Genomic DNA, 27,213 nt, shown 5'->3' with positions numbered 1-27,213 from the left:
CTAATAATATCTAGATCTTATCCAGAAATATTTGCTTTTCACTACCCCTCTGCACAAGGTGTAACATAACTGGATGGCTAAAAATGTATCTTTACAAGAATGTCAAGGAACAGGTTTAATTAGGAAGAATAGAAAAATACTTTGTCTGTTTTTGATGGATGCAATTTCCTCATCTATTTTTTGGCCAGTAGATTTTGCAAATGCTTCAGCAGTGGCACAGTAGCCATGGTGTACCAGGTAGGTGGAGACAATACTGAAATATAAAGAAACTCTGAACTGAACACAACTGACTCAATTAAACAATGGTACTGGCGTCGATATATCTCCTCCACTGACAAGTCCTGTTTTTTTTTTCTTAAAACAACAAAAACAACAACAACAAAAAAACATTTGCCCACATGACAGCTTGTTGAAGGTAACTGGATCTGTACTTTTCAGCCTCATGGTTACTGGAACTTTGATCTATTACCTTATTCCCTAAAAACAAGATTTCTCTTTGATCAAAGAAGTAGGAAATTTCAGGGCCTCTTGACTGTCTGTATTTACTGCCCAGAACAATTTGTCTGCCATGTCTGAGCATCATAGGCCATAGCATTCACAAAATAGTGAAAAGAAATAGATTTTCATTCACTGTGACCTTCACCTTTGACCAACTGATCTCAAAATACTTAGGTAAAAGCATGCTCAATTTACTAAGCAGAAACTAATTTACTAACAGACTGACAAATATTCAGCCCCATCACATAATACAGTTCTTTAGATAATAGTTGTAGTAATATACTGAGGCCAGAGTTTTTTAATAACTTGGGTTACGGAAGATTTTCCAAAAATGAGCATTAGGAGAAGGGAATAAAAATAAAAATAACATAGGAAAATGTTAGCATCGGAAAAAAAAATAAAATGGGAAAAAAAAAAAAATAATAATTTTATTTTGTAAAAAGTGCCACTGGGTTAAAAAAAATTGTTGTTTCAGGCAAATGTAGATTCACAACACAGTCTAGATAAATCAGACAAGTTATTTTCCCAATTTGAAGCATTTTATTCCCACTTTCTTTATTAAAGCCTCCATGTTGTATGTTATAATATAATGTTGTAGAAACTATTAAATACTTGAAATTTTTTGCATGTTGCTTGCCTGCTTTAAACATATATATAGCTTGCTAATAAATAGAGACTAAACACGCCTGGCATTGTATTCTGTTTCTGGTGTTGGTGTGATTATATATAGTGTAGTGTAGTTTTGTTGTCACATCCTATGCATACTGTGTTTCTGACCTTTTAACCCTTAGCACGCTAAGTTTCTAAAATGGACAGGTCCATCATTCAATTTGGGCAATACCATTTATCATTCGAAGGGGTGTTCACTCAAAATGTACTAATTGAATAGCGAACAGTGCAGACCATGATCAGTCTGCACGAATGTGCAGGCTGATCTAGGTCTGCACTAGTCGCAAAGGCAAAACCAATCGGTTATACCATTGTAAGGGTTAAGGAAGACGGAAATAGCTTTTCATTTTTTTCTTTTATGATTTCTCCATTTTTCATTTATGCTCCGACACGGGCCATTTTACACAATACATGCCAGACAGTCCCAATCCTGTTAAGTGTGAGGGGTCTCTTAAAAGTTACTGAACTCCATATCTGGCTACAACTTTGAAAGTAATTTGAGGTAGACTTTAAAATTTAAATTGCAAATTTTAAAAACAATCAGCAAAGGTACTACACTCAAACTTACACATACTTTTTCTTTAATAGTTCAAGATTTTGTAATATTACTAAGTTTCAAATGTTTTAAAATATTAAAAGTAATTGGTCCGTACATGGAGTTCAGTACCCTTGCAGGGCTTCCATTATGATTCAATTTTTATGGAGTCAGGACTGCCTAACATTCAGATTTTGGAGTCCCTCTTAAATTTTCTTGGAGTCCTACATATTTTCACTTTGTACAGTTACCTTCAATACCATCAACATCATCATCACCATCATCATCATAATCATTACTATCATCATCATACTAATTGGTTCAAAACAGTGCATAAAGTAATAGAATTTAGAGAAAAGGACCACTAGATTGATTAGAAAACATCTTATTTAACAAAAAATATTTTATTGTTTTTTAAATTTATAGCAACAGTCAGCATTTTATTAAAATCACCAGACTTACTGTTGTTCAGCTACAAAACGAAAATCCGCTTAAAAAAAATCTGAAGTACATTTTACGTGGAGTAGAATTATGTCAAATTATGTCATTCACCTTGCAATACCCAACCAGTTAACTTTTATCCCACATCAAAGAAAATCAATAAAGGAAAATTTTGCCGACACTCCTTTTGATGTCAGCTGCCATGTGCTGGTCGAAATGTGTCAAAGATATCAGTTTTTAATAGGTCAGGAGACAAACTGAATGTTTTTTTTTTCTTCTAAAAATACTGTAAAAGGCTTTATCATTGATGAAAATCCAAAGTAAGTAGCAAATTTATTATCGGTCGGAAAAAATGTATTAATTTAAAGTGGATGTGAAATGTCATTTGCTAAAATATAGTTACTTGCTGAGGTTTTTGTGCTGAAATTATCGGTATATTTTCCACAATTAAGTTACTTTGTCTTCCGATTTAGGAGCTTGTTTCACCAATTTAATCCAAGCCTTTTGTTGTCTGCAATTAACGCCTTCTAAACATGTCAGCTGATCTGGATAATGGTTTATATTTACAGACGTTCTCTATCAGACACGTAGTCTAAATAATAAGACCTCGGGTAGAACGATTTTACATTTTGATATTTTACGTTGTCTATCGGTGGCGGATATCGACGAGTCAAAAAAATATAACGATATTCAACTCTCGGGTACAATTATTTGGACTATCAGACACGATACTTTCACACACTTCAAACACTGCCGGCAGTTTTTACGAGGCTGTCAATCATCAAGTGTTAAACCGCTTTGATTAGTTATTGGGCGCAGCTAGTCACGATATTCTAGTAAAGTTATGTCACGGTGTATTGATTTTGTCGTCCTTCGCTGTGATATTTATTGTAGGTTAATAGACACTGTTTTATTTTCCACCACAGAAAGTAGATACAAGCGTCGGGGAAAATAAAAATAAAATCGCAATTTTGAATTTTATTTTTATTTGGATTTTTGGAGAATTTGGACCGGCGCTCCCGTAACCCAAGTTATTAAAAAACTGGCCTGACCACTGTAAATCAACCTATTTAGTTTCGCAGCCATGGCCCAAAAGAATTCTCCCCTAATTGATCAGCACCTTGTCTACTTATTTCAAAATCAGTAAGGATCATCTGTTGACCATAAACAACTGCAACCCTAGAACTGTTATTAAGCTACTGATCAGAAACTGTTTTCAGCCTCAAGGTTACTGTGACCTTGACTTTTGACCTACTGACAATAGGAATCATCTACAATCCCAAAGCAATCATCCTATATGTGTATTAAGTTGGACACTAAATTTACACAAGGGTCAGTGCATTTATTGATCGAAAATCAATTTGTCTACAACTGGACAGCTTGACAAACCAAAATAAGCAAAGCAATCTTCCCTCTTTTCTCCAAAGAGGGGTATAATTACAACTGAAAACTGGTAATATATAATCAGTGACTTTTCCAAATATATATGAAAGCCACATCTTTCTATGTACTCTACTTTCACACAAATACCACAAATTGATTGTTAGCAAGACTTAAGAAATATGATAACTCTCAACTCTTCCACTGATTTATTTGTGGCACTGTCAAAACAAAATTCTAATTTGAAATTCTTGCTTAACCTTTAGCCTGCTAAATTTCTAAAATGGACCAGTCCATCATCCAATTTGGGCAGTACCATTTATTATTCAAAGAAGTGTTCACTCACTGAAAACTGAATAGCAAACAGTGCAGAGCAGACCATGATCAGACTGCAAGGAAGTGCAGGCTGATCTTGGTCTGCACTGGACACAAAGGCAAAATCACTTGCCGCCTGCAGGTTTATGGTTAAACAGCTCTGTTCAAGCCCTGGTAGAATAAAAGAGGCAGTGGACTACGAAACCAGGGTCATTAGTTCGAAACCCTTCTCATCCAATTATTATAATGTAACAACCAGGTAAGAGTCCCATGTATGAGTGCTTTACACCTGGCATCATAAAGAATCAAAGAAGCTTCTATATCTTGCACTTTACTCTCACTTAAAATTACCAACTGTCTTCTGGAGGAGTTGCCCAGGTGTTGCAGCTATAAACAAGCTTACACACAAACACCATTAACAGCCAGGCAGAACAATGCAAGACCTAACAGTCTCTTTTTAAAACATAAATGCTGGAAACAGCAATAATTTTGCTATATGTCGAACTTAAAATCTAAGATCTGCATGTTATAAATCCCCCAAAACTACAAAATGAAAATAGATTATTGGTTAATAAAAGTTTCACCTCTGTAATGCTGTCTGCCATTCTCCCTTCTTATCATTGACTGGAAATCTCTCGATGGTCAATCGAGTTTTCATTTTCCATTCCTGCAGAAACAAATATTTTACATAATAAACTGATTCATTGTCTCATATTAGCAGCCATGTAACAGATCTATTTGAATATTGCTGAATGCACTCAGCACTGAATAAAATGTTAGGTTTTAAAATTTTCATTACCGCTTGATTCTGCATTTTCAAAATTTTGGAAATTATCGTAAACAACTGTGGTCTAGCTAGTGGTTAAAGTGTTGACCAATCAACTCAGATATCGTGGGTCTGAGCACCACTATGATCATGACTACACTTTCTCATATGACAACAGTACTGGTTCTTCCAGGAGGCAGATTTTCATGTAATTACAATTACCTTCGAGCTTTCACCACAATCACATTAAAATAAGTTAGAATCTAACTGTCTTACTGTGCTAAATCAAGTCAAATGGCAGCTTTCCAGCTTTAAGAGAACCTTGGAATGGTTCACAACCGACAGCCTCACATACATGAACAGAGAAAGAATAAAAGGATTACCTTCATATAATCATCAATATCATAGACAAAAGGTGAGTTTCCGAAGTTGGCTTCCACCACCTCTCCAGGTGTCTGCAGACCAACTGTTGGGTATAAACCATGCTGAAATATACAGATTCTCAAATGAAACACATTAAATATGTCAATGCAGAGTTCCATAACCATTTACACGCTACAATATGCTGTGCTAATTCACATCTGTCACCCTTCGGAATTTAACTCACAACCTGAAGGCTGCAAGTATTGTGCTCTATTAATTGAGATTACATAAAGCTGCAACAGATGAGAAGATATCCAGGTTACTGAGCAAAACAAACAGAAGAAATATATGCAAAATAGTCAGGATTCTCAAAAATAATAAATAAGCCCTGGTACCATAGCCATTGTTGCTCCAGCATTATTCTTATTTTACTGTATGTTAAACTGTGTAGCTTATATACCTAACTCCATTTATAAAGCTTTCAACGTGACACATGCAGAACATTTATAACAATTCGAATCTACACAAATCTACCGCAATTTCTTTGGCCCGAATCATTCACAAACAACAGCTGTTTTTGAGAAAAGCGCGAGTCTCGCACAACTGCCTTATCAACTGAATAGTAATATAATATCGGATAAACAACCCAATAAGACTTTCAGTGCTTTGATACAACACAATCAGACTTTCAGTGCTTTGATACAACCCAATTTTGACTATCAAAAATAAGTTTCAAGCCACATAATTTTGAAGTGCCAGGGCTGATTTGGCTAGTTATCGAAATTGCCCAAGGACTTATTGGCAAATACATTTTTTTTCAAGTTTGGTGAAGATTGGATGAGTAATGTTCCACTTAAAGAGTGTGGACAAGATTTGTGACTGACACACAGACTGGAGTAAATCAATATGTCTTTCAGGGGAAAACATAATAAACACTTTGAAGTATTCTGCAAGTATGTTTGTTACAGCTTCATGTAACATCTATAATTTTCATTAGAACCTGAATTTAATATCTGAATAGAAAACTGAAGCAATATACTTACAGGTAAATCTGTAAATGCTATTCCTGAAAGACAAAAATAATGCAATACTAAGTATCTGTTACAAGTACACAACGATCAATGTAAGATATCAACTAGTTACTGGACAAATTATATATGTTCCGTTCCAACTTGCATTTTGAAAATTCTACATTTACTTTATCATTTTATACTATTTTTATTAACCCTTGCCCTGCAAAATTTCCATAATGAACTTGTCCATCTTTCAATTTGGACAGTACTATTAACTGTTTAAAGTGGTGCTTATCAAAAAGATACTGACTGTATGTTGAACAGTGCAGTCTGATCAACATTGGTCACAAAGGCAAGATCAATTGTGTCCTGCATGATACGGGTTAACAATGACTGGAACTGAACTTTGTTTGTAAGGCTCAGTTTACAATTACTAAGTTATTAATATTATACAATTTCTAAACACTCCTGTGACAAGTGAAATGCATCCACAATCTTGCATACAAGGCTTTTGAAGACCAGTTGTCTATACAGAAAATACAATCCCATTGTAACTTAACACAACTCATCATTCATAATAAACTCACAATTTTTTATGCATATACTCTTCAGATTTAGAATTTCCTACCGTTTGTAAGGTGCGCAATGAAATCAACAAGAAAAAACAAAATCCATACATTCATATCCCTACTAAACACTAAGTCCTTCTGTTCCATGATTTTTGTGCCAGTGCCAAAGAAATGAAATGATTGTACAGTATATACACAAAGATTTTTTCCAGGAACAACTTCAGATTGGTCAACACACACTTTTGGATACCATACACATGGAGAAAATATCCTGCTTCAAGTGACATTTTGCCTATATTTTCCTTATAACTTGACAGATCTTCAGAAGATAAAAAGCATCAAAGACAGCAAAATGAGAGTTTTCCTCCATATGAAGCGTCTGCATGTAGTTCTCAGATATTTTCTCAACCACTATGCCAAACTGTTGAAGTGTGTATGTTATCTACACAGTTATCTACGAAAATCAATTTGACAAAGTGTTCAACAAAAAAGCTGAAAACTGGTGACATTTTGTATGGAGGAAAGTGCTCATTTTGCTGTCTTCGACGCACTTACTTTTTATGACAATCTGTCAAGTAATAAGGAAATATAGGCAAAATGTTACCTGAATGATGACTTTTCTCTGTGTGTACAGTTCCCAAAAGTTAAGCGAGTTGGCCCCTTAACTTACCAAGGTGAACACCATTTTTGGTGTAGAAGCAGGTATTATCAATGAGATTTACACAGCAACCAATCACATCCCCTGTAGAGAATGTCGGACCATATGGCTCACCCTGACCAGACGAACAGAAAGAGTTGCCATCATCACCATGGTAACCATAAGATTGTTTATCCCAACCTGAAGATAAAGTATCACTCATACTGATTCACACAAGTACTCTGTCAAAACAATACTAAATCCGATATCATACAATAACTAATAAGGTAAAACAACTTTTTTTCAATTCTTTATAAAAAATAATTAATGTATTTTCAAATTCCATTTGAATTTGAGCACTGCTGTTCAATTTCATATGTAATGGAGGTCATCTACCAGTAATAGTACTTCATATCGACACGACCTCACTTTCTGTAAGCACTAATCCACACATTGATCAGAGGTGGGGGATGGAATCATATCTTTTAGAGTTAAATATATCTTGCCTTGAGATCAAGCACACTGTATGTTAGTTGTTATTTTGAAGCTTCCCTAATATATAGACTGAAAGACTCCTGGAACAATGAAACACATCAGCTTGATGGCTTGTTTTTGTCATCCTGACAAGAAAACACAAGTAGGGATTGAGCTACAGAGGAGTAAGTGATTCAAATTTAGAAACATGAACATGCCGTCACACAGGACTTTTTAACAAAATGGTGCAACTTTTTAAAATTGATCCTTTTTTCTCCCCTGATGAACAACAGTGGAAATTTGGAAAGAGTTTGCCAACCTGGTAATCTGTTCTGGTTAACTCCCTGTGCTGCCAAACCAATGCCCATGTATCTGTAAATAAACAATCTAATTTTGTAAACTATTATACACAAAACAAGTGACAGTTTGTTTCAGATAATGCGTTTTCAACACTTTATGTACATTAATACTACAAATGAGTATACAGCCTATCTTGCAGAAACAACCTTTTTAATTCATGAGATCTATAATAGTTTATGGACTTTGTTACAATCATGCAAACTTGCAAACTGGCATGAATATTTAACATGACCAGAAAAGAACAACAGAACACATGTTTTTTTTTATTTCACCCAGGCATTTTACAATACAACATGGGGTATATAACACAATGTGGATATAACCAGTTTCAAGTCAAAATTGTTAACAAAGGAATTATTAAAGGCTACTGACTGTCTAATAGGAACTAGGAAGCAATGTGAAAATACCCACTCATCCCACTTGAACCAATTACTATTCCAGCTTGACTTCCTCATTGTCATAAATTAAAATGTCAATCCCCCCACCCCTTTCACACCAAAAATCTAACAGGAAAAAAATGTAAAATAGAATTCTCAAACTCTCAAAATTTGTACAAAATTCAAGCAATTATTAACGCATATAAATAATAAACAAAGCACCAAGCTAGATATGATCTGGTATGAAACTCCAACAATAATCTAATGCTGGTGTTATAGAAGGAACAGTCTACACAATATTCACAGAAAATGGTTCACAGAGACTGGGTAAAAATTTAACACATTTAGAAGATACTAACTAAGCACAGATCTAGCCAACCTATAGATTCTAAAAGAAACCTGTATGAAGTTCCGACAATTATCTAATGTTGGCCTTTTACAATGAACAGTTTACACGAAATTCACAGACAACGTTTGGTTATGATCAAAAGTTAACACATTAAGGATACTATACAATGCACAGAGCAAGCAATCTGATACGGATATACGAGTCGTGCCATGAGAAAACCAACATAGTGGCTTTGCGACCAGCATGGATCTAGACCAGCCTGTGCATCTGCGCAGTATGGTCAGGATCCATGCTGTTCCCTTACGGTTTCTCTAATTGCAATAGGCTTTGAAAGCGAACAGCATGGATCCTGACCAGACTGTGCGGATGCGTAGGCTGGTCTGGATCCATGCTGGTCGCAAAGCCACTGTGTTGGTTTTCTCATGGCGCTGCTCAGTCATTATTATAATCAATCCAAGTCTGCAGAAAAAGAATCATTGATTACACTTGTTCACTTTGATCACCAGAATACCATATTTTACCTGATGTTCAACAGAAAGAACAGGGCATGCAGTGCAGGGCTATTCCTTCGGCAAGTGAAACAGGGCATGGCAATTCAAGTGCAGAAATTGCCCATTTTGGAGCATTTTATTGAAACAGGGCCTCTTTACCTTGTCTCTGTTACAGAAACCAAAATCTGGCAGATTCTAAATCTGATTCTGAAATTGACTTGCTGTTTTCTAATTTGTGAAATATAATTCCAAAATTTCAACAAAAGAAAAAAAGTCATAAATTGGAAGATTTCTCTGCCACAATTTGGAAAAAAAGTGACCTCTTTTTCAACTGGTATGAAGCCAAATATCTGGATGAAAGTGGTATTCCTTAGAAAACATGTCTAAACACACAGGAGGTGAAGTTTCAAAATGCTATTTCAACTCTTGTACATTTTGCATCTAAATTTTCAATTCTTGTTCATTTATTAACAGGAGTGGTATTACACTGTTCCATCCTGTACTATTTTTGCCTACTGCTATGAATTTTTCATTTGCCTTGGCAATCACCTTAATATTATGCTTCAGGGAATTTTCTACAACAAAAAACAAACACCAGTCCACAGTTAGATAAATATATGGTATTTGCATGGATTTACAAACAATATTTCACATCCACTCCTGGTTAAACAACAGTTGTTAGAAATGGTAAGTATTTAAACAAGAATGTTTTGTTGCTTTTTATCAAATAATAGATCTGCTCAAAATGACATGTTATCCTGAATGTTTACTACCTATTGATAAACACATTGTAATTAACTGTGAATTGATATCAATATTTCCTCTCCCAGTGAGAAGTTATGCTACCAAGAAACACTAATATACCTCTTGCAGGTATACAGTTCTGCATGGACTCAATTAACTGTACAATACCCCAATAGCAACAAGGGTTAAATGGCCTCTTACTTTTTTTATTTCTGTATTTTCAGGTCACTGTATGAACTAAAGGAAGAATGCTGAGTTCCAGTGACATAGCTGATGTGCCAAGTTTCATTGTCACAGCTGAAGTGCCAAGTTTCAGTGACAAAAGCTGATGTGCCATATTTCACTGACAGAGCTAGTGTGCAGTTTCACTGTCCGAGCTGAAGTGCCAAGTTTCAGTGACAGAGCTGATGTGCCAAGTTTCAGTGACAAAGCTGATGTGCAGTTTCACTGACAGAGCTGATGTGCCAAGTTTCAGTGACAGAGCTGATGTGCCAAGTTTCACTGTCCGTTTTGATGTGCAAAGTTTCATCGACACAGCATATGTCCCCGAGATTCACAGAGTCACACCAAATTTCACTGAAATAGCTGATGTGCCAAGTTTAACCTGCAGAGTTGACTGGAAGGACCCAATTTTTTGTTGCTGGGTGGGAGGTGAATCATTTTCCAGTTCACATCATTTATAACCACTATGCATTTTGATTCCGAGAAGAGATAAATTTAGGAGATAACTAGTATGAAATTAAACATTGTTATGTACACAGCTAAGAAAGTAATTTTTCTATTTCTGAAAACTTGTTGGGTGGAGCAGTTTCTCAGCAAGTAATTATTTTGAAGTTATGAAGACTGGCCTGAACTAGGTGAATATGTGCATGTTATTATATACCTGTACAGTGTCAGATACATGTGAACTAAACCCAGCAACAGGTAAATGCATGTCTTAGTCACTACAACAATAAACACTGGATCATTTAGATTACTTTCTCTCTCATTTGCAGATATAGATCTAAGATGATTATTTGACTGCTGTATTTATAACAATAGCACAAATGGAAGAAGAGTATGCTGGCCAAATCATTTAGCTCACACTCTCATATATACAGATATAGATCTAATAAATTGTCATAACATAATCTAACTATACAAAAGGTTAAAATCCTCTTTATTTTATATATAGTCAAACCTGTACAAATGACCACCTGTAAACAGAGACCACCTCACTATAAATGTATTTGTTATTTCTGGTTTACTATTATGACCTGTGAATAAGGATTACCTGCCTATAAAAACAGTTTAACTACAATTTGCCTCTCAAAATCAATCATGGTCTGTAATGAAATATAGATTTTACTGTGCACTAAAGTGTATAGATCTGATTAAGGTGATTTATCAACAAAAAATTTAGAACAAAATGCACTAGCTGAATCAAATTAATGATTTCTTAACTTTTCCATAGCGCAATTATCATCCTACATGTGTATCTTTCAATCCCCTGGTAACTCATTTTGTAAGAACAAGTAACATGTGGTTTCAATAACATTTTTTGTAATATAATTTTAACATCATTTTCTGAGTGTCAAAATCTCAATAAAACAGAACACAAGACAATTTAATATCAATACTGCACTATTGCAGAAACTAGGTTGTTTTAACCTGTGACCTATTTTTCTAAATATAAACAATGATTGAATTGTATCAGAAATATCAAGTTTGTTGCAATATGTAGTAGTACTATTGTCAAGGTGACCATGATCTGGACTTAAAACAAATTATTTCTTTTTTTTCTGCAATGACATCAATTGTCATTTTTAAAAATGGTTGTCTGAAACATCACTACAATGTACATTTGTCAAGATTTTACAGTAAAAAATTACTGTATGTATCATATCATTAATATTTCTGGGGAATTCTTAATTCAGAAATGAAACTTTTCAGACATATCTAAGAGGTAACATTTGAATTAATCGATGGTCCAGTTTCAATATGCCACACCTTAGTAACCATTTAGAGCAGAGTTCATCTATCATACTGTAATAAGGTATATCTGGTATATGAGACGCACCACGAGAAAACCAATGTAGTTGCTTTGCGACCACCACTGATCCAGACCAGACTGCGCATCCATGCAGTCTGGTCAGGATCCATGCTGTTTGCTTTCAAAGCCTACTGCAATTAGAGAAACTGTTAGCCAACAGCATGGATTCTGACCAGACTGCCCGGATGCGCAAGCTGGACTGGATCCATGCTGGTCACAAAGCCACTATGTTGGTTTTCTCATGGTGCAGCTAATATTTTGTGGGGATGGGAAAGGGAAGCAAAGAAATATAAACTCCATTTAAAATGTTTCAACTTAATTTTTTATATGAAGTTGAAATTTTGTAGGTTTGGAGAAGTTCATTTTGTTTGCAGCATGATACATGGTTGTGCAGTTTTCTTTGTGACACACCACACCTTTTAGCTGCAGGTTACTATAGGTCAATTTAGGGGTCAGTGAAGTCTGGTAAAGTTGTCTACGTTGATGTCACTGTTATAAAACAGTGCTGACCGCTGACAGACCACTCTGTTGAAATTCTACTATTAAATAAAATTCTCTTTCCTTAATCAATACTATTATTTGAAAGTATTCTCCAAACATATCAGCAATAATTATTATCAGATATAGATCCTATATCCCATGAAAAACTGCAACCTCTTGTGAGATTTAGAGTGACTACAACACAGCCACTAAGTAATGCTTAGTAACAGGACAGTACATGCGCCGCTTTTCAAACATTTCCCACACCAGTATTGAGACTGAGCACCTAGATTTAGGGCATGATGTACAGCGAGAAAAAGATGATGCCAATCAGTGATTAGAAACTTTCCCTGTTTAAATTCATACCACAAGATTGCATGGAAATCCAGTCCAAAATGTGCTGAAGACACACATCAAGGATCTATGTAATAAAAATACTGCTTTCAAAAAGACTGGCTCATTGTACTCAGTTTTGACAGCATCCTGCTCATCCACATCAATTAATATAATTATCAGCATATTAATATAGCTCACATCACATTAATGTCACTTAATAAACTGAGCTTTTACACCAACGCACAGTGGTCTCAGATTAGTGATTCAGAGTTTTAGAAAAAACATTCTTGCAGGACTTAATTGAAGTTATGAAGACAGAAATAGTGTTTGACTTTGAGGCTAGTATCTTTCAGACCTGTTGACGTTTCATCTACCATCAAAGGTGAAAGGATTGTGTAGCCCTACAGTCAGAAGTAGTACATCAATGGATAACTTTCACATCACTTTTGAGTTCAATATCAAGAGTCATTTATACTTTTGGAGATAATGCTTTTTTTTTCGACAATTTTCACTTTGTGTGTCACTCTGATCCCTATAAATATAATCTAAATGTATGTATAAATTCAAAAGAAAAAACCTGAAAAGGGCAGACAGCCTAGTGGCAATAATGATCCAACCTCCAACAAGCCTTAAATGGGTTAAGATACTGGACTAAAGTAGTGATGAGCAGATCAATCATGACATCAATAAATCATTCTACATGCACAATAATAGTTAAACATGATTTCTAATCACAATTGTGGTAATGGACAATTCCTGGGCATTGTGTTCAAAATTAACAGAATTATTGTAAATTGAAAAGTTGAGTCTTTTTGCCGGAACTGATAAATTTGAGTTTCCTCATGATGAATCAGACTAATAAACGATCGGCCTTTATCTTTTCTTCAGGGATCTCAATTCCAACACAAGTATACAGCAGTTACATCACTTAATCAATCTGACTAAAGTACATCTCCAATTAAGGCTACACACACTGGATCTGAAGACGTGCTATTGATAGCCTTATTGATAGCCTCATTCTAACGACTCTTCAGCTAGCCCATCAGAGCCTTACTTACAACATTTTTTATGTGAAAGCAGAAGTTTTAAAAAATCTATATATTTAGCCTGGGTTTTCCATATTTGCAATTCTTTTAACAACCACATCCCGGGTACACCCTCATACAGACTTGGTCATGTAAGGTGTTAGTCGGTTAGCTCAGACAGTAGGGCACTGCCCTGTAAGTGAGGGGTTCCAGGTTCCAGCCTCGGACTGACTGCACATTTTTCTCACCTAATGATTTCATAGAGACGAATATTCTGACCAATTTTCATTAAGATTGGACCAAAAACGTGCCTCCTGAGTGTAAACAAGCATTTTCTTTGATCTGACCTAGTGTTTTTACCCCATATTTTAACTTGTACAAAATTTCATGAAAACAGTCTGACGAAGTTTTGGGAAGATTGGAGCAAAAAAGTGGCCTCTAGAGTGTATACAAGCTTTTCCTATGATTTGACCTAGTGACCTACTTTCTGACCCTACGTGACCCAGATCTGAAATCATCCAAGACATTATGATAACATTCGGACCAAAATTTTTGAAGATAGAAACAAAAATGTGACCCCTAGGGTGTAAACAAGCTTACACATTGATTTGACGTGGTGACTTAGTTTTTGACCCCACATTGACCCAGAAAAAAAATCATTTGATATTTCATGCAGACAAACATTCTGACCAAGTTTCATGCACATCAAATGAACAAGTGTTAACAAGCTTTTCCTTTGCTTTGACTGGGTGACCTAGTTTTTGACCCCATATGACCCAGTTTTCGAACTTGGCCTAGGAATCAAGATAAACATTCTGACAAAGTTTCATGAAGATAGGGTCATAAATGTGGCCTAGAGTGTTAACAAGCTTTTCCTTTGATTTGACCTGATGACCTAGTTTCTGACCCCATATGACCCAGTTTCAAATTTGACCTAGAAATCATCAAAATAAACATTCTGACCCAGTTTCATGAAGATAGGGTCATAAAGGGTCATAAACTTTTCCTTGATTTGACCTAATGACCTAGTTTTTGACCCGACATGACCCAGTTTTGATCCAGGCCTAGAGATCATCAAGATAATCATTCTGTGCAAATTTATCAAATCAAAGTATAAATGAAATCTCTATATATGGCTGAAAGGGCCAAAATAGAAAAAAAATTTTTATTTTTTTTCACCATACCTATTCAATAATTTCTGCTTATTTAAAGCATTTAATTTGTTTTGGACCAAACAAGCCTTGGCAATGACAATAAATTTGCTATAGATCAGATCATGTAATCATATCAAGCACACAAAATAATGATTTTAATTGTCCAATTTGTTGTTTTATTTTAAGTCGGCAGGACACATAAGCTAATAAACAATCTAAGGCTATATTGTTTATCAATTACCTTTTACACATTTATTTGATAATGGCAGGACATTACTGTACTAAATACAAACTGCGAGATGACCACGTCTGAGTCGGCACGTAGCGTGACTGACATCTGTCAGTAGCTAATTAACACACGATGCTTCCCCTACTGCCATACTTCAGCTTGTGCCGGCGAACAATATTGAAATTCACTGGGATTTTGACAAGGTTGGGTTGGGTTTAACGTCACACTGAACAATTATAGGTCATATGGCGACTTTCCAGCTTCTTTGATGGTGAAAGAAGACCCCAGGTGCCCCTCCGTACATTGTTTCATCACCAGCGGGCACCTGGGTAGAACCACTGACCTTCCGTAAGCCAGCTGGATGGCTTCCTCACATGAAGAATTCAATGCCCCGAGTGAGACTCAAACCCACATCAATGAGAGGCAAGTGATTTGAAGTCAGCGACTTTAACCACTCGGCCACGGAGGCCCCTTGATTGACAAGGGGCAGAACTTGAGATGCATCAAAGAAAATTTTCGTGAGCCAAGCAGACGCACGGGGCATATTCTGTGTGGGTCAAAAACGAGTTTTTCTTGATTTTTGCGGGTCAAAACCCGGGACCTCAGGTCAACAAAACGCCCAGCATTTCTCTACTATCAATGATGGGATCAGGCCAGTTTTTGAAAGGAATCGAGATATTATGCCAATACAAGTTGTGTGCAAGTTTGATTGCAAAATGTGGTCTCCATCGTGTTCACAAGCCAAAAATAGCAAATTTAGGCCCTCTAAAGGGCCATAACTCTGGAACCCATGACGGGATCTCGCCAGTTTTTTTAAAGGAACCGAGATATTTATGCCAATACAAGTTGTGTGCAAGTTTAATTAAAGTTGATTGCAAAATGTGGTCTCTATCGTGTTCACAAGCCAAAAATGGCAAATTTTGGCCCTTTAAGAGGCGGTAACAATGAAACCCATAAAGACATCTGGCCAGTTTTCGAAAGGACCGAGACAATATGCCCATACAAGTTGTGTGCAAGTTTGATTAAAATCAAATACAAAATGTGGTCTCTATCATGTTCATAAGGAAATTGTGGACAGACGGACGGGTGACAGGTGAGCTAAAAATAGATTTGCAAAAATAAAATTAGCAATATCGGAAATCCAAAATATACAGAAGACGAATGTGAATGGGTCATTCTCAGATCAAGTACTTTAGTCAGATTGATAACTTTATGGTCATATGACCTCCATATAAGTATTATTACAAAAATAATGTTTTAAATCCAGGCATTTACAACACTAATCTCTCTAGAACTTACCCATCTCTTCCTTTGCTGATTATTTTCACCTCAAAATAATAAATTCCACACGCTGTAGGTATGGGATGGGTGGCCCGTACACTTGCAGCATCTTTGTGAGTTTTCCCAACTCCTGAAATAATGAAACATACAATGTCATGTGGTGCTGGTTCTCTTTATTACAGGTGGCTAGTTCTATTCCTGAAAGGTAACTGTTGGTAATGGAAAATGCATTCATGCTTGCAGTCAATAATAGAGACACACAACTAACTAAGTACTAATAATATATTTATATGGCCACAGATCGCTCACAAGAGTCTCACAGCTCAAACTGGTAAAAATGTACAGTCTTTTCAGAGACATTTCTGGCAAATTATTCTAAAATTGGCCTGCAGATTCAGAGGCTTTTTTTTATCAAAGTTTCAGGGTTTTCCTTGACGCACATTTTTGTGCGTTTTAGCACATTGATTTTCAAAATGACCCTCAAAATAATTCTAAACGCGTCATTGTTGACGCAACTCAACTACCGGCCAAAATTACGATGACACGAATTTTCGTACCCAATATTGTAAGTAAGTACCAATTCGCGCGTAGGTACAAAGTAGTAAAGGTAGACTGCGTTTAATTATCGGGTCGATATCGACGTCTCTTTATACGGTAAACCATTCAACAAAATGGTGCATCAACAAAAGATTATGTTTTTCTTGTCATCTGCACGGAGGAAAACCCTGATGAAAGGTTCTCGACCGAAAATGTAAACATTCATATGTATCATATGTCATCACTTCGAAATGAAATGCTGACCATGTATCAAAGATTCAAAATAATCCTTTCGTATCCGGCTGTGAAAAATGTTGCAACACTACACTTAAGTTAGGCAAATATTCTTCATGAAACTTGTTGAAAGATCCCTCCGTCATGCAGATGCACTGAAAAGGTTGCAATTACTGTCTGATTTCAAAAAAGTGTACTAAATTAATTTGTTGATGCACTAGTATTTCTTTTTGTCCTTTAGTAATCTTTACAGTACATTGCAAGATAATTTATGATAAACAAACTGTTTTCTTTTGGATTTTTTTTATATAGATTTCAATACCATTTTATTCATTTTTTTTTTAAACTTCAAATTGAAAATGACCCCCAAAGTCAAACATGAAGGGGTTATAATGACCCCCTATCAAAATTTCTGAGGGAAAACCCTGAAAGTTTCCAACATAGCTGTATAATGACAAGCTCCTCCCACTTGCCATGGCAGCAATTGATTTTTATACCAATCTAGCAGAGGGTCATCGAAGCTACATTTTTGTAAAATTATTTCAGAATGATATCAAATGAGACCATCAGTCAGAGGGAGATGTTGTTCAAAGATTTTTCTATTTTCAGTCATTTTTTTGATAAAATGGAATACTAGTTACTAAGTTAGTCTGCAATTATGTTGCATACAGGCCGTATCTCCCGCTGGGGGGGGGGACCTTTTCTCATGTAATTTCAGAATATCTCCCGGTCTCCTGCTGGGACATGAAAATCTCCAGAAAATAAAAAAGCTTAAGAAAAAGTGATCTGGCACAAAATCGTATATCGGACCAAATGTAGACAAGGATAAAAACGGAGCTATACCAACTGTTTATCTAGCATGGCATTGTTGACACTTTTATTGTTTGTTTGTAAAATGTTTCTTACTCCCCCCAATCCCCTCACCCCAGCAGTCGGGAGATTAATGAAGTGAATCATCATGTGAAAAGTGGCATTGATTTACTTATTATTGGATTTGGTAATAATTGATGTGTTCAAATAATCACTGATTAAAGAGTAATTGACGTGAAGCTGATAGCATATAAACAGGGTGGGGTACATTACATTACGGAAAATAAGCGGTGTCTTTGATGTTGGTAATTTTCCTGATTAAAGAACCGATGCTGCTACATGAAAAAGGGCTATTATTCAATTTTCAGGTAGTTTTTTATGTAGGCAATTTGTTTTGACAACTTCATTTCTGAAAAGAAATGAAGGTTCTTAAAAGACTGTTTTGACATGATCTCTCCACAATCTTGTATGCTAAAACTGTCAAAAAGACCACTCTCTCCAGAGGCAAAAGCATCAACACCAAAAAAAGCAAAAACAATTCTTTTATATCTTATGGTGTCTTTATTTTTATGAGTTGTAACTTAATAATTTAGGTCAAAGAATAAGTTCAAAACTGCTATTTAGCACATAAATATGAGCAAATTAAAGTCTCCCTTATTTTTTACCGAAGTCTCCCTTAAACTAGAATGTGTCTGTGGGACTAGGACACAGGGTGAGCCTCCATTGGTACATTTGTCACAAATAAGGGGCAATAATTCAAATGTTTGCAGTCTTAAGGGGGTATAGCCTCAACAAACATTTTATATAAAAGATTCATTATTCTAGGCCAAATACTTTTTGGGCTATGAGCATCACAAACAAAAAATCCGCTATTTCGGCTTTTTTCAAGGGCCATAACTCTATAACAAGCAGGGTTCCCACTGTCGGTCGCCAATGGCGCCAAATGCGACAAAATGTAAATTCTGGCGCTAAAAATCTTCAATTTGCGAATTTCATTGGTGCCTACAAGATAATCATGGATCTGATCTTCTGATCTTTCTCAAGGACGCAATAACGGATTATCCGATATTTAACGCTACACGTTAATACACAACATGTCAATATCGATTTACACCTTGGGGCAGAATTTAAAACTTCGCCGAGTCACTAGAGCATTCCTCCATGCAAGAACGATTATCAGTCAATCTGATTCGCCAAATTTAGCCCCGCCTACTTACACGAAAGCAAATGAAACGAAATATTAGCTGCGTGCTTTGTCTAATGCACCACTTTTTTTATGATGCAAAAAACGCGAGATAAATGTACAGGTTATTTTAATGACAATCCGATTTGCCGAAGTAATCAAGACCGAGAAAATGGCAGAAATAATGACATGTCAAAGCGCGATCAAAAGATACACATATTCTCCGATCGTAAATAGATAAATATTGCACAAGCGTTGTTCGCGGTCGTATAATTTCAATCAAAGAATTTTTGAGATACAAATGAACTAAAGCAGTTCTTTTGGTTCACGTGCCCAACGTAAAGCATTCATACACGGGATAATTTCAAAAAGCTCAACCCAAGAGCTTCAAAACAAAGTGCTAATAATACCTGTAGGTGGTATTTTCGCTATAGTATGTATGAAAGGAAACAGAAATTTAGTTATATATATATAATGAAACTTAAGCATTTTAAAAAGCTTTTCAAAAGTTATAAAATAATATAAGACAACACTGTTTTTGATAAATGACCTAAATAAATTTTGAAATAAGAAGTTAAAAGAATAAAGAGATAAATATTCATGTTTTTAAAACATATATTTAGTGAAAAAGACCATTAAAGGGAGATAATTAAAAATGGCAAACTATATAAAGGGATAATTTTATAGATTGAGCAATTACTTTTGTTTAGAAAATGTTCTTGAAAATGGTTGAGAAGATTAAAAACTATTTTTGATTCAATGTGATATTAGGATAAATATTCATGTTTTATTTATTTTTTATTTTGTTGGGTTTAACGTCGCACCGACACAATTTTAGGTCATATGGCGACTTTCCAGCTTTAATGGTGGAGGAAGACCCCAGGTGCCCCTCCGTACATCATTTCATCACGAGCGGGCACCTGGGTAGAACCACCGACCTTCCGTAAGCCAGCTGGATGGCTTCCTCACGTGAAGAATTCTACGCCTCAAATGAGGTTTCGAACCCACATCGATGAGGGGCAAGTGGTTTGAAGTCAACGACTCTAACTATTCATGTTTTAAAAACATCTATTTAGTGAAAATGACCCTTAAAGGGAGATAATTAAAAATGGCAAACTATATAAAGGGATAATTTTATAGATTGAGCAATTACTCTTGTTTAGAAAATGTTCTTGAAAATGGCTGAGAAGATTAAAAACTATTTTTGATTCAATGTGATATTAAAATAGACTGGTTCAAGAGCAAATTGCATGGTTACTGTAAAGAATCAAATGAAAAAGAGATTGAAAAAGAAAATGGCATGTCGCCCATCACAGACTATTGGCTCCAACTTGAGAGCCACTGGCGCAAACTTTTCCTGATTGGCGAATTTGTTGCCGCAAAGTGAAATTGACCCAGAGGAAACGCTGACAAGCACTGAGATTCTCAAGAAGAAAACCAAGTGTGCAAGGACAAATCAAGACTCATACAAGGTTTCATGAATTTACATCAAATACTTTTTAAGCTAGGCAAGTCATTAGGTGAAAATGTGCATTTTTTTACTATTTCAGGGGTCATAACTTTACAAATATGGGGTGGAGTCAGATGAAAAATAAGAGACGCACAAATTCATATCATGATATATAGGACTCATGCAAGTTCTCATCAATTCTTATGAAACACTTTTTGAGCTAGGCACAACATTAACAAGGTGTAAATGTGCATTTTTTACTACTTCAGGGGCCATAACTCTGGAAATAGGGGAGCAGCCAGTTGAAAAAAAGGGGGTGTGCAAGCTCATAACATCATTAAGACTCATGCAAGGTTTCACCAATCTATATCAAATACTTTTTGAGCTAGGCGTGTCACAAGGTGAAAATGTGCATTTTTTACTATTTCAGGGGCCATAACTCTTGAAACAAGAGCTGTCCGTAAGACAGCGCGCTCGACTTTTCTCAGTGCTTGACTCTGAATTAGAGCTTTGCCAGTAAAAAAAATCCAAAAGGGACATAACTCTGTCAAAATTCAAATCAGAGTTACGGGAATTGTGTGTCCTGGTATAGACTTTAATAGTAAATAACTATTCTGAGTTTCAAGTAAAAAACTTTAATAGTAACAGAGATATTTGACATTATTAAAAATTATAACTAAACATTCTAAGTTAAAAAGGGACATAATTCTGTCAAAATTCAAATCAGAGTTATGGGGATTGTTTCTCCTGGTGTAGACTTTGATGGTAAATAAGTATCTTAACAGGGGTGTGGAAATCCCAATATTTTTCACTTGTATGGACAAATGAGACTTAAAAGTCTACTTGTCCACAGTCAAAACTTACTTGCCCGGATTTTCAACATTTTAGCACGCGAATAATTCTTTATTTTGGACAATAATCTACAAGTAGTAACAAAAGTGAACACAACAAAGTGTAATACTGTAGCTGTTTCAAAAAATAAGCTTTCGACACTTTAGCTTGTGTTCGTCCGCGAGGCCATCGAACATTCAACAGAAATACCTAAAGACTGCTATCATGCCATGTGAACCCATGTGAGAAAGCATGACACTTTCTGACTGTTAGAAAAACAAACATGAAACTTCCTCACTCGTACTAGCGAGCTCTTTGTGCTTTGACTATTTACTTAAATTTTTGTTGGCAGACGAAGTTGAATAAATTTGTCCAAAACATTGTGATAATTGTTCCGGTTTCTATTTGACAAGTTACCGTGTGCAAAAATCACGCGAGATCATGATAGGGAACCAATCAGAACGCAGAGAAAGAGCTGCTAAATTTAGACACAGTATGGTTTTCCCAAAACTGGAGAAATCGAGAGGCCCTTGGCAGGTGAAACATCCGTTTCGTACATCAATTTCCTTTATAAACTCCATAAACTTGAAGTACTGTTCAGCGTTCCTAAATTATTCTTTCCTTTTTTCATTTCAAACCAGAAAATTTGTGTTTGTCCATGGACAAACGGAATGCGAAAACTCACTTGTCCGCAGTCAAAAAGTCCCAAGTCGGACACAGGAATTCCACACCCCTGATTTTAAGTTTCAAGTCAATAGCTTTGATAGTGACAGAGATATTTGACTTTATCAAAAACTTTAACCAAAAATTCTAAGTTAAAAAGGGGCATAATTCTGTCAAAATTCAAACCAGAGTTATGGGGATTCTTTCTCCTGGTGTAGATTTTGATAGTAAATAACTATTTTGAGTTTCAAGTAAAAAGCTTTAATAGTAACAGAGATATTTGACTTTATCAAAAATTTTAACAAAAAATTCTACGATAAAATGGAGCATAATTCTGTCAAAATTCAAACCAGAGTTCTGGGGATTGTTTCTCCTGGTGTAGACTTCGATGGTTAATAAGTATATTTCAAGTTTCAAGTCAATAGCTTTGATAGTAACAGAGATAATTGACTTTATGAAAAACTTTAACCAAAAATTCTAAGTTAAAAAGGGGCATAATTCCATCAAAATTCAAATCAGAGTTATGGGGACTGTTTCTCCAGTCCTGGTGTAGACTTTGATAGTAAATAACTATTTAAGTTTCAAGTCAATAGCTTTGATAGTAACAGAGATATTTGACTTTATCAAAAACTTTAACCAACGCCAGGGCAAGTACAATAGTTCTACTTTTTCTTCGAAAAGTCGGGCTAAAAAGGGGCGGAGCCAGATGAAAAATAGGAGGTGCACAAGTTCATATCATGATAAAGACTCATGCAAGGTTTCATCAATTTATATCAAAAACTTTTTTAGTTAGGCGTGTCACGAAGACAAGACCTAATCTATATGCCTCCACCACTCATGTGTGACACAAGAATGTCATGCTGAGGAAAATCTTCCTTATTGACCGTCTGAAAATATGGCATGTATGTTATGTTGACTGGTTGCAGTCTATGCTTCCCAAGGATCTTTGATAAGATTTATTACTCATTTATTTTATACCGTGTTTGTATCTCAATTTCATTGTGAAATAAAGAAATATATCAGCATGCCCATTCACGCACTGCAGTACGTGAATCACGTACAAAATATCAAATGCACGCATAAAAATCACTTGTTGGGGGTACAAGCACGCCGAGATTCGGAACTCCAGTTCAGCTGACAAATCGCTGTTTATTTCATCGCGCACTTGCCAATTGTTTGGTATGGTCTAAAACGCAGATCCGGTCCACGAACGTTATAATTTCGTTTCCATCACCGAATTCTCGGCGTAATTGTCAGCTGTATGGAGGGGTTTGGTAAATGTTTTAGTCGGACGTCACACGGGTCGTGTGCAAAAAAAGAATGGATACGAAACGCAAAAAGGCATTTTAGCTTTAAGAAACTCAGCAAAAGGTTAACAGTATTTTATTTTTCGATATTTAACTGCAATTTTGATACACATTGCATATCTGTAATAGTTTGGGCATTTATTATTGATGGACGATTTTACCAGTCTTCAGTTGACTGTATGTTATTTCGGACGAATCGTGTTCCGTTCACGAAACTGGGAATACATGAACCTTGCTGAAAACATATTTATATTTAGTATAATATAGGGAGGGGTCTTTTGATTCAGAATTTCCTATCTTAACTTTGGAAAAACATTTTACATTTTCTAAAATTATCTCATCTGTTATACCCCACGCACGAGAGTTCTGTATATATATATAAAAAAAACAACGTAGTATACAAATTTCAGTAGTTAAATAGAAAATTTTCAGATCTGCGATGTAGTGTACCCCCAAATTTTGAAGTGTACCCCTATTTTGCAAAAGCAGGGGGTACATGTACCCTCAACTTTAAAAATGAGTGGGCATGCTGATATATATTTGAATAGGCAATCCAAAGCAGGCTCAATCAAGTCAAGCTGTTTTGTGTTAAAAAAAAACTTTTTCAGGCACAATTTATTCAATGTTGTTCATATCATCATAAAGTGCAGCCTACTTTTTTTACCAATCAGAGCGAGTTATTTTTCAAACGTGGCTTCTTACACCTTAAGACCAATGTGACTGTAGCAATAATTTTCGAAGAACAGCTCTACATAATGAAGAGCATCATCTGAATGTGCATGCATACCAATGATTTGGTCGGTCGTCGTCTGCATACCGATACTGCATACATGCCTCGGGCAAATACACAGCACCTGTGTATAGTCGGTGCGTGTCATAACATTGTATCGATTGACAATTATTTGGGATGGTATTTTGACAGAAGATTGATGGGCAGTTCGTTTAGAAATACTTAATTAATGGTCAAAGGGGCAGTGCTAAAATGGCAAAGGGGCGCTGAAGAAAGACAAAAGGGCGACAATTTCGGGCAGAAGGGTGGCGCTAAAAATGGGCAGGGCGCTGCGCCCTGCTATTCCGCTCTAGAAAAATCCCTAAAGCCGACGATAAATATTGATTCAAGAATTCATTGAACACAGAATAAACAGGTCCCAGAAAAGTAACAAATTAGCTATATAGCTTAATCTAGCTATATATAACCAATACCAATAAGGCAAAATATGTCAAAATAAGATGCAAAATGGTCATAATCATGTCCAAAACGTTTGTAAGATGAAAGACAATAACACAAAACCAAGATCTTGGTAGTCACATTTTCAATATCTGCGGCAGTATTTTGCGATAAATCATCACTGAATTTTTCATGTGTGATAATCATCTTGTATATGACAAATTTATAAATGACTAATCGCAGAAATTCGCAACATGTGTTGAAACTGAAACTGCATAGATCTCCATTCTTGGTGATTGTCTTTTGTCTCATAAATCATTTGAATGGGATAACTATTTTATATTTGATATTAACATATTTTGAACAATTGTTATTGGTTTTATAGCGATTTCTAGCTATATATAGCTAATTTGTGACTTTTCTGGGACCTGATAAACAAGCAGTAAAACATGTTTAAAATATGTAACCACCCTCCCTTGCCCAACCTCTTTTTGGTATAGCAAGTAAGGTTGTGTAGGGCAAAAATTTTGTCTATGTGTGCATTGTTAACTTCTACATTAAAGTGCATTCTACCCCCAGAATCCCTTTGTTTACAACAACGGCTTCCAAAAACATGGTAACAAAATTTACCACAAATATGGCCACTGCCCAACATAATTCAACTGATATTCTAACGTTGCTTTGATCTTTTACATCAGAGATTATGACATTATTTGTAATAGATCAGCTGATTCATTCACACACAAACTTGACAAAGAAACAGACGTCAAGTTCAAACCGTCTTGTCTTCTTTAATATCTAATTCCGTAAATTGTACAAACTAATGACAAAATTTTAAGTCTTAATCTTTAACTCAGGTTTATGGGCCACTAGTAGGCTTAAAACCCAGAAAAAGATAAGACGCAAAAAGGTCAACTTTGTTGATTCCTGGTCGTCAAAACCAAAACAATGTGAATACCTTTGTAGTGAACTCGGAGGTTGTTTTGAGAGAGTCCAAGGTAATTAAATTTGTCTTTAGCGCTCCAAGACCGAGGCAAAGGGGTTTCTTCTTCGTTCACGGCCGGGTATAGCTTCTTCAGTCGATCATCAGGCTCTTTGCCTGCCGAGTTTGCCGAGTCACCCGTTCCCGATTCGTTCGAAGCAGCCATTTTCCTTTCTCTTTTTCAACGAATCCCCGGATGTCAGAACAGGGCGAAGACAACGTGTTTCAATAAAACATTCGTTGATTGGACAACGGTATAAATATTTTCACCAATCAAATAAGATGTAACAATATTGTTTAATATCGTACTTACCTCAAATGTATATATATTCGATATATTCACAATGCGTCGACGCTGGTCGTACTTTTGTTCGCCCTAAAATATATCATGTTTAGGATTAGATAAATTGTCTGTAGACGCTCTTGATTTTTATAATTTGCTGTTGCAAAAAATGTCTATGTCTCTCTTTGGCGAAATTAATTTTCAAGGTCAGCAGCTAGGTATGTTATGAATGATTACAACTATACAAGCAGTGTAACTGAAATGTTGAAATCCTTAGAATGGAAAACTCCCCAGTACCGTAGGTTAAACTGTTCATTACTTTTGTTTTACAAAGTAAGGACCCAGACCGTTGCTTTTGACCAAGGTTACTTGTCCCCCATTAGAAACCTGAACTACTTGATCCCTTATTCCAGCACTCAATACTTTGCTAACTCTTATTTCCCTAGAACCATCCGCCTCTGGAACTCCCTCCCCACATCAGTCAAAGCTAGCCCCAGCCTCAGTATCTTTACAGAGAGGCTGGCGGCGGTCACTATGTAATTCTTCCATTCTGTCCTATTTTAACTGTAGCATACTGTCCTTTTATCTTTTACTTTTAATACTGTAATATACTAAATTTCTTTAACAACTGTTTCTCTGACAGCGCCGACCAGTCATAATCGGAAATCGATTGTTGGTTGTAACGATGTAGATGTAGATGTAGATGTAGATACACATGCACGAGTTAAGCAGCGGAACAACAGACACTTGGGGGTCTGGAACACCCAATTTTCTATCTTCCGTAGACGTCGATCAAACCCCTTGCGAGAACGTAACCTGTTAGTCTGTATATATTTTTATCATCATCATTGTATATCCTGACACAGACTATAATCACACAAGCGATATTAAACTTGCGTGTAGTTTGGGCTGGAGGGGTTGGGTGTTCCAGACCCCAAGTGTCTTTGAGCGGAACTGTTGCTGCAGGAATGCAATAGTACTCCGCTATTGGACGAGTTCATATTTCTCGATGCAAAGATAGTATTTTTTTTATTAGATTTATTAAAGTGTATCTACACATACTTATATATTATACTGTTATAAATTACAAATGTTATGGATTGTTGAATAGCCAGAATAAAATTGAAAATACAGACCTGAAATAAAAACAATTAGATATAACATAACGAATTATGTATATTAAAATGACGCCAGGCAAAAGCTATGCCACAGGAACTTGATAATTCAATCAGAAAATAAAAAAGAAC

General features: G+C 35.8%; 1 protein-coding gene across 1 annotated transcript in view; it reads right to left on the bottom strand.

Moving 5' to 3' along the window:
• Positions 1-25,883, bottom strand: part of LOC123548584 (ran-binding protein 9-like) — a 39,681-nt gene extending 13,798 nt beyond the window's left edge. Inside the window, exons 1-8 of the mRNA XM_045335962.2 lie at positions 25,660-25,883; positions 16,537-16,648; positions 7,980-8,032; positions 7,220-7,387; positions 6,011-6,033; positions 4,988-5,089; positions 4,423-4,505; positions 141-253 (exon numbers count right to left, since the gene is read on the bottom strand). Coding sequence (XP_045191897.1) covers positions 141-253; positions 4,423-4,505; positions 4,988-5,089; positions 6,011-6,033; positions 7,220-7,387; positions 7,980-8,032; positions 16,537-16,648; positions 25,660-25,849 — 844 coding nt within the window. The 5' untranslated portion in view covers positions 25,850-25,883. The remainder of the gene's footprint in view (positions 1-140; positions 254-4,422; positions 4,506-4,987; positions 5,090-6,010; positions 6,034-7,219; positions 7,388-7,979; positions 8,033-16,536; positions 16,649-25,659) is intronic.
• Between the last annotated feature and the right edge of the window lie 1,330 nt (positions 25,884-27,213).

Source organism: Mercenaria mercenaria, chromosome 6 (assembly GCF_021730395.1).
Source record: "Mercenaria mercenaria strain notata chromosome 6, MADL_Memer_1, whole genome shotgun sequence".
In the NCBI taxonomy this organism is placed as follows: Eukaryota; Metazoa; Mollusca; class Bivalvia; order Venerida; family Veneridae; genus Mercenaria; species Mercenaria mercenaria.
This window is presented reverse-complemented; position numbering and strand designations above follow the sequence as displayed.